Source organism: Nanorana parkeri, unplaced genomic scaffold (assembly GCF_000935625.1).
Source record: "Nanorana parkeri isolate BGI_ZX_2015 unplaced genomic scaffold, ASM93562v1 scaffold555, whole genome shotgun sequence".
Taxonomy (NCBI): Eukaryota; Metazoa; Chordata; class Amphibia; order Anura; family Dicroglossidae; genus Nanorana; species Nanorana parkeri.
The window spans coordinates 919,640-928,754 of record NW_017306823.1 but is presented as its reverse complement, the minus strand read 5'-3'; the positions used below and the strand labels follow the sequence as shown (position 1 = coordinate 928,754).

The following is a 9,115-nucleotide window of genomic DNA, read 5'->3' as shown; positions in this document are numbered from 1 at the left end:
GGGGGGTGCCTGTGGTTTTCCCCCCCCCCCCCCTTTCAGTGAGGGGGATGCTTCCTGAGATTCATGACCAAATCGTGTGTGTTCCCATTTCCCATCTTAGACAGAGGTCATCAGGCTATTTGTCCCCATTGTGAAATCTGCTCACTTCTTGCTCTGGTGACAATTCTTAAAATTTGGAATTTCTCATCACTTGCTCTTGGTAACAGTGGTCACCGCAACAAATAGATGGTGAATCTCTGCGGCAAGGAAACTTAGATTAACATGACCGCGTGTCCAACCCTTGCCACCCAACCAAAAACTAAATACAGGTGGGTGTAAACTAGTAGATGGTTTTTTGTTCAGCTTTCGCACTGAATAAATAAAAAGAAAAAATTGAATATATTCCCATCCATGCTAAATACTGTGTATGGAGAAATCTTCTGTCCTGCTTCTGATTGGATGCAGGCACTGTTCGGCCAACATTTTTCAGCCTGACTTTTTTTTTTTTGTCAAAATGTTGGGTGGGAGGCAAAAGAGGCCTTCTTTTTTTTAACTCCAGAACTCTGAAAAGTTAGCCCTTGCAGTTGGGCTACTTCCACACTGCAGGGGTTAAATTCTAGTTTTTTACGTGGCCAGAAGAAATACTGAACCCTTGGTCCTATGGCTGGCACCACTCACCTCTCTGCCCCTCTGCTTTGGCTGTGGTTTATCCCTCGGTGTCCTCACATCTAATAGACCTGTATTAGATGTGATGACATCACATGCTTTTTCTTAGACCGCCGGAGCATGGGGAAGAAGAGATTATGGGGACCAGTCTAGCATCCAGGCAGGACTGAGGATTGGGTGAGAAATTCTTATTTTCACCCTCTAGACGAAACGAGCACTTAACCCTGGCAGTTCAGGTGTTGCCCCACAGCAAGGGTTAATTCTTAGAAATCTTGGAGTTCCACTTTAAAGCGGCATGCCTCAGCACTTCCAATATTTGTTGTGTGCCTTTTGTTGCCACCGGTCACTTCTTTGTATTGTGCGTTTGAAATCTCTCCTCGGTTTCCATCTATCAGGTGGCATTCTACAAGTAGTACTGGAATCTACATTCCAGTACTACTTGCAGGGTCCCCTGTAGTCAGTTACATGCCCCTAACTGGTCTTTATAGCGCTAATTTCCTAAATGAGATTATTGCTTAAAGGAGAACTATGAGGCGGGTGCTTTTCACTCACCTCATAGTTCTAGCCGACCTGTGACAGTGAGACTGTCACAGGTCGGTCAGTAGATCGGGAGGTGAGCGAACACAATACCAGGTTTGCTCACCTCTCGATCCTGTCATGGCTCTCTGCTGTGACAGGGGGAGGGGCTGGATTCCCCCTATCCCCACTCCGATCCGCCAGCGCTGACTGGCTGAACGGACGGGGGAGGGGGCGGGTACAGCTGGCTCTGCCTCTAGATAGGCAGAGCCAGCTGTCAGTCACTCAACTGGGCGGATCCTGTCATCTACGTCGGGATCCGCTGCGGCGTCTCGGTATACCGCGAGCTGTAGCTCGCGGTATACTGAACTTAGGGTAACGGGAGGACACTAGTTTGTGTCCTCCCGTTACCCTAAGGAGAACTATGGGAAAAAACACTGACCCCATAGTTCTCCTTTAATACTATAAAGGTCCTGAATTCATATCCCCCCTCTGTTGTGTGCTCTTTGGATACAGGCTTCAGCAACTGCAGCATCTTAAATCTGGCATAGCTCACATTCTACAATGTTGAGCTTATAATGAACAGTGTTGCATCTATGACCTACAACATCATGGAATCTTCTGCAGTATTGATGCATTAGCATAGAAACTGCATTTGAAGCTTTCATTTTCTCTCGGTTCCTTAGTCAGCAAGGACTTGAATAAACTAAAATGTAGAGATTAGCCACTTCAGCCTTCTTCCCTGTGTAATGACTTTTGTCATAAGATATCAGCTGCTTAATGAGTGGATTTTATAAGTAGGAGTCTAAAGCTGGCCTTACAATTATCTGCAGATTTTCTCTGGTCAGATGGAAAAGGTGCAACAGATTCCTCCATCTACACTTAAAGGAGAACTATGGGGTCAGTGTTTTTCCCCATAGTTCTCCTTAGGGTAACGGGAGGACACAAACTAGCGTCCTCCCGTTACCCTAAGCTCAGTATACCGCGAGCTACAGCTCGCGGTATACTGAGACGCCGCAGCGGATCCCGACGTAGATGACGGGATCCGCCCAGCTGCGTGAGTGACAGCTGGCTCTGCCTATCTAGAGGCAGAGCCAGCTGTCCCCGCCCCCTCCCCCGTCCGTTCCGCCAGTCAGCGCTGGCAGATCGGAGTGGGGAGAGGGAAATCCAGCCCCTCCCCCTGCCGTGACAGGATCGAGAGGTGAGCGAACCTGGTATGTGTTCGCTCACCTCCCGATCTACTGAGCCAACCTGTGACAGTCTCATTGTCACAGGTCGGCTAGAACTATGAGGTGAGTGGAAATCACTCATCTCATAGTTCTCCTTTAACTGTGTGGAAGGAGTAATCTCCACGTGGGCCATACTGTTGCACTTTTTCCCTCTGACCACAGAAAATCTGCAGATAAATTGTAAGTTGTATGGGCAGCTTTAGCCCTAAGCCAGCCATAGACTGCTAGATTTTGGAATACCCAAACAGTGACTGCATCTGATTTGGTATAATCACTGTTCAGATGATTGCTACCCAGCTCCTACAACTTTGTAATGGAAGTTTGTTGAGCCGACAGGGCTGTATATGGCGAGTATTAGAAGAAGCACTGCTATTTTGAAGTGATCCTAAGTAGAAAGGAGAGGTGCACTGAAATAGAAATTTAAAAACCGAAATAAAAAAAATTGTCAGACCGAAAATGTTTTTATTAAACTTTTTAACATTTTTTTTTTTATATCCATTTTTTTATAAAATATTTTGTATTTTTAACTTTTAGGGGTTTTGGGGAAATATTAGGGGTCTAAACAGACCCCTGATATTTCCCTTTTTTAAAATACAGAAATGGAACCAATATATTAGGACAGAAATAAACTCCCCAAATAATAGATTTACACCAATGTGTGTTTCCTGTTTTTGCTTCAACATTGGTGTAAATCGATTATTTGGGGAGTTTATTTCTGTCCTAATATATTGGTTCCATCCAATAATTAGGCATGTTTGGGCTGATGATGCCAGACAGTCCGTCACAGTGTTTATGTATTCAGCTTTAATCTGTGTTATGGTGGCCATACACTTTACAACCCTCGCAAGACTTTGTCTTTGTCTTGCAAGGGTTGTAAAGTACTTTTAAAAAAACGTACGATCTGCCCATCTTGGACAGGCAGATCGTACTTGCGATCATTGCAAGCCCGCCCCCCCTGAGGGGCAGGCTTCTGATTACTAATAAAGGGTGGGCTTCCGATGACTGCAAACGGGCAGTGTGCGCGTGCGCACACCGGCCCGTTCGGCAGTTGTCGAGCCAGCAGGCCACTAACTCGCCGAGAATCGTACGATTCCCGGCGGGTTTTCTAGCATGCTGGTTTGACAGAAGACGTGCGACCGTACAGTAGAAAGGGTTGCACGCCTTCCATACACTGCACGATTCTCGTACGATCGCGGGATTTCCCGCAATTCTCGTACGAGAAACAAAAATAGTCAAATTAAACTGAGCATAGAAATGACATATAAGAATCAGGGGAGCGCAATTTGTATCACCCGATGACCGGGACATGCAGCGCCGGGCGGGTGTTTTCTTCTACGTTTAGCCCTGCTGTGGGCAAGCGGCAGGGCTAAATGTAGAGCAGTGGAATAGTTTTATGCATGTGATCTGGGCGGCTGTAACTTGTAAGCAGTTTGCTTGTTTGTTCCCCTCCCCATGGTCTGCCCCTCTTCATGGTCCTGCCACCTCCCTCCCCGCTGGGGTTTTTTGGTGTCCCCCACACAATGTGCATTAAAGGGTAAGTTCACTTTCTCAAGTAATTTGGGAAAGTGGAAATACCTGCTCAAATCTGGCCCCCCTCTCCCCTCTGATATATTTGCCTTTTGGCAAAGGTCCTTCCCCCCTCCACCAGTACAGGTGTACTATCTGTACCCCATACTGCCATCTAGCTTATCCCTGTGCCAGTATTTAGAATTTCACTCACAAATTGCGAGCACTCGTTGGTCAGTGTGGGGGTCACCTGACCGCGTTAGTAATGAGAAGTGCTTCTTAGCAAGGTTAAATACGGGTTTGGTTATGATTTACTTTTTGTATAATGACAAGTAGATTGGGCCCCCGCTTTAATCCTTGGACAAGCGGGTTTCTTTTTTTTGTTTTGTTATTTCCACACCCCTGAAACGTGCACTACTAAGGATACACCTGTACTAATACTAGCATCGGTGTATTTGGGCGACTCCTTACATGCTTCCTTATTGGCCGGAAACCCACCTCCATTCATCCTAGTCACCTGTTGATGGCTCCTCGGCTAATCTGGAAGCCGGGTGGCAAGTCATTACACACCGCTCGGCTTCCTTAATGGGACTACCGGTATTTTGTGTCCGGTATCAGCGAGTACTGAAAAAAAAATATCTGTACTTGATACCGAAAAACGGCTATCCGTGCATCCCTATACAATACCTGTGGTGAAAAGAGAATATGATGATTAGGTAAAACCTCCCTGTTGGTCACTAAGGACCAGAAGGAAGGCTCTGAAGGGGCAGAGAGAAGCGTGACTTTCACCGGAAAAGTCAAGATTTGCCAATAAATTAAAGCGGACCTTTACTCTCAAAAATCAAAATCTACCAATGCATCCCCCTATGTATGATTAATAACATAGACATGTCAGGTGTACAATGCTGGGATTTTGAAATACTTACACTTGCAGAGGATTCACTTCCTGCTTTGAAAGTGAAAAACGACTTCAGCATGCCAAAACAATGCATAATGCATACTGCGTTTCCAAGCAGAGCATTGCTGGGAAATCTCATCTGCAATCTCAGCAGATCTCAGGGGAAGGCATTTTCCTCCCCTGAGATGATGTGCATAGTCACATGTCTAGTCACATGTGCCAGAAATCCAGGAAGTAATAGGAGAGCTAGTAATCTGCCCTTAGTAAACATGGCCACTGTCGGAAGACTTGGGAAGAAAATAGAAATAAGGTATGCAAAGCCGGCAATTCTCTAGAAGTATGTTTGTAGATTGTCATTACTAAACATTTCTAAAGGTGTGTTTGTTATATTAAAGCTATGGGGAAAGGTCCGCTACCTGTATTTGTGAATCTGCTGATCATTGTCACACATTATTTTCACCAAATATAAACCGCTTCTGCATTTTGTGTGTATATATATATATATTTGTATCTGGTTTACTCCCATTCTGCATAATGCACAACATAATTGTGCTGTGTATCTATAGATGGGCATATAAGGTTCATGATCTTTCATATTTACCAAAAACACTGCACACATCTGAAGACATTTTGTTCACATTTGTGAACAATGCTACCATTCTTGCTATAGTTTCTCTTGTCCATAAGGATGTTTTCTCTATATCACATGAAGCTGGTCATTTATTTTCCACATAATTAGTCCAGTGTTTGTAGGGATGTCTTAAAGTGTTGTGGGGAAGTTAATGGCCTCATTGTACATAACCTATTTATCAGTTTGCTGCACCTCCTACTTCCTGAGTGTTATAAATTGGGGAGTGCTGCTTACTTAAATACCATTTTTTGTCCCCTTATTTTACAGAATATGATCTGCGAGCTCTGAGAAGAAACCTATCTTTGCTGTAACTTACTACTGTTATGGTAAGTAGTGGTTTGTCATTTTGTCTTATTGCAGAAGTGTATTGCTCTAACCATGCAGGTATTTGTATTGGCTGAAACCTCACCAACCGTTAAATTATAATAACAAAAAAGAGTTTATCTTTGACTAATTTACAAATGTTTGTAGTTTAGTTGATGGATGTTTAATGTATTAATGGTGGATGAAGTTGTTCCAAATAACTGTTTAGCTCTCAAGCTTGTACACCTCCTATGGACCAGAGCAATTCTACACTTCTGCTATGGGATTGTTTATTCAGCAATAACTTTGCCATTATTTAAATTAACATTAAATGATTTTTCTTTTTTAGGACAAACTGATTTCTTTTGGTTATATTGTCTTGCAAAAGTGTTTTTTTTTTTTGCAAAATACATGGGCAGGAAAAAAGTATCAAAACTAAATAAAGTTGTTTTTCTACTTTTTGATGTTTAAAAATGTTTTATGATTTTAGTTTTCCAAAGTTTAGTTTCACAAGTGAAAAAAATGCTTTTTTTTTTCTTCCCTTCAATGCGGCATTCACAAAAAATTTTTAAATAAGAATTAGACTTAACTATTATCTTGTTTTTTTATTGGTTGAAGGTGTTATTGGGAGCTGAATAGGATACTTTTTTTTTTTTTTTTCTTTTCAGGTTGGTATAATTTTACTTTACATGCAGTTTTAAGCTCATCCCTTTTTGATCTGCAGATGAATAAATGAGAAAAAAATAAAAATGCTACTTTGTATCCCTTGCTTTTATTCTGAAAGGAGTTTATAAACACTTCTACAGCTGCTGTATTTACATAGCATCTCTCGGACTGTCATTTTGGCAGTCAAGAATTGCTAGAAAGTGAAAGGGAAGGAGTGCAAGTGGGGCAAAAGGCCAGGTTGTCTTGTACACCCTGTGTATTTTAAATTAAATTTCTTTTTTGGGTGTGTGCAGCACACAGATGCCTGTTATCCAGTATTTCAAAGGCATTAATATATAGATTTATTTATTTTCTCATTTGGTGCAGATTAAGTTCTTTTTAATCAGGGTATTTTGTAGAGTTGTATTGTGTTGGAGTACTGAGTGTTAGCATTATGTTGGTTAGTTTAGCAGATTTGGCCAAAAACGCTAGAGGAAAAATGTGTGTTTTTATCCAGAGGGTATTCCTGTTTTCTTAGTAGGAAAAAAAACACTTATCACCCTTCTAGTGTGAGTGGTAAAACTATGATGCCAGTAAAATGGGGTATCACTTGTTTTTTTATTGCAAGGAGATCCTATAGCACTGACTTGCTCAGTTCTCACCCCCACCACCCGCTTGCATTGCAAGTTGAATACACATTTTTGGTTTCCAAATGTACAGTTGGGTCATCTACAACAAACTCCAAAACCGTATTTTAACCATATTCCTTTTGTGATCTCTATATACTTTGTTATGCATATTAAAAATAGTACTCTTTTTTTTACATAGTCAGGTTGAAAAAAAAGACAAGTCCATAGAGTTCAACCTATAGAGAAATAGAGCTATGAAAAATTCTGGCTTAAAAAAAAAGTCTAACCAAGTATTCCTGTCATGATAGTAAAGATGTTCACCTGTAGTCCAGTTGTGTAGTAATTTTATTATCCTGATTCTGCAAGATGTGGCATATAAAACACTTTGAAATGTTAATGTTTTGCAACTTTGCAGGCCGTTACTGCCATGTGATTGGTCCCCAGAACCAGGACTGTGATTGGCCAGTAGGGTTTGCACTTAACATCCGCTCCTTAACTGAATCACTTGTGGGGTTTTTTAGACTAAAGTAAGCATAACTTTTTCTTGCCCTGCATATATTTGCATTCTGGTTTTTTTGTATTGAATTCAGCATTGAATAAAAATGTTGCATTTGGTGCAAAATAACATTTCCTATAAGCCTATAAAATTGCAAAACATACAAATTTCAAAGTGTTCACAATTTTTGCCTTTTTATGTATTTTTGTTTTATTTTTTTAAATAAAAAAAAAGCTGGTATTTCTGTAGGGGTTTCAATGAAATAGACAAATTATTTTATTGTCTCTTTATTCTTTCTAGGTACAATAGAAATGAAGGTGCACATGCATACAAAATTCTGTTTTATTTGTTTATTCACGTTTATTTTTCATCACTGCAACCATTGCCACGCTCATAAGCACGATCACAAAATCACGTCGGAAGAAAACAACATTCACAGTGATTATCAAATCTCAAAAGAGCCCTATCTTCAAAATGGGGCTGCAGAACTTTTAACAAGCCAGACTTCGTCACCAGAGGCTGAGCATGAACAGAGATTTTACATTGAAAAGCTGTTTGCTCGTTATGGGGAAAATGGAAGGCTTTCATATCATGGACTAGAAAAACTTTTAAACAGCTTGGGCCTTGGTGAGGTAAAAGTAGTTGAGATTGGTCACGAAGATTTAGGTCATGACCCAGTATCACATTTGGATGTTTTAGATGTTCAGGAAGGAAGGCACGTTCACCTACATGACCACTCTTCCCACACGGAGGCAGAAAATGAAACCAAAAATGCTGTGTCCACCAAGGAGTATAACGCTTGTAAAGAGAACAAGGCATCATTGCCAGTGGAACCTAAATTATCCCATAGTCCTCACTTACATAATCATACTCATAAAGGTACAAACCATACTCGTAACCATAGCCACCATGGTCATAGTGGAACAGTGAGCCAACTGGACCATGGAGGGCAAATTGAGCCAGTAAATAGTACAGATATAACCCGAGAACATCCTGAGAAAAAGCTTCACAAGCACAAGAAGAAGAAAAAAGGGACTAAGTCGAGTGAACCTACCACAGATTCCGCTTTTGTTTCTGAACGGGATGAATACAACCATGTTTACAAACCTGAACATAGCTTAGATGTAGGTCACCTTCGTGACCGTGAGGATACTGAGAATTTTGAATTGGATGGCCACGCACAGATGCTGGAAGATAGACAGCACAACACTCGTAAAAGAGAAGCCCCGGACAACCATATCGGTATGAAAGGGCATGTATTTCCACAGGCTACTAAGCAGCACAGTGAAGATGTGCATAAGCATGACGAGGTAAGAGAACCCCAAGATTAAGTGTATATTTTTAAGATGTGTAAAAATATATGCATACAATCTATTTTGCTTGCTTTACAAACTAGTAGTCCATTACTGGAGCCATTTTTAAAAATGTATTTTATTGTTTATCCGATTAACCGATTAATCGAACTTAATAATCGGCTAATCTATTTTGAAAATAATCGTTAGCTGCAGCTCTACTTGGCATAATTTTCTTGATGCATATCTAAACACTAGTGCTGTGTATTGCAGCTTACCGGTCCTTAAATGTGATGGTTGTACTTTTTTTTTTTTTTTTTTTTTT

General features: G+C 41.2%; 1 protein-coding gene across 1 annotated transcript in view; it reads left to right on the top strand.

The window, feature by feature from the left end:
• The window catches only part of SLC39A10 (solute carrier family 39 member 10), a 34,831-nt gene that overhangs the window by 3,368 nt on the left and 22,348 nt on the right, over positions 1-9,115 (top strand). Inside the window, exons 2-3 of the mRNA XM_018562006.1 lie at positions 5,693-5,751; positions 7,799-8,808. Coding sequence (XP_018417508.1) covers positions 7,810-8,808 — 999 coding nt within the window. The 5' untranslated portion in view covers positions 5,693-5,751; positions 7,799-7,809. The remainder of the gene's footprint in view (positions 1-5,692; positions 5,752-7,798; positions 8,809-9,115) is intronic.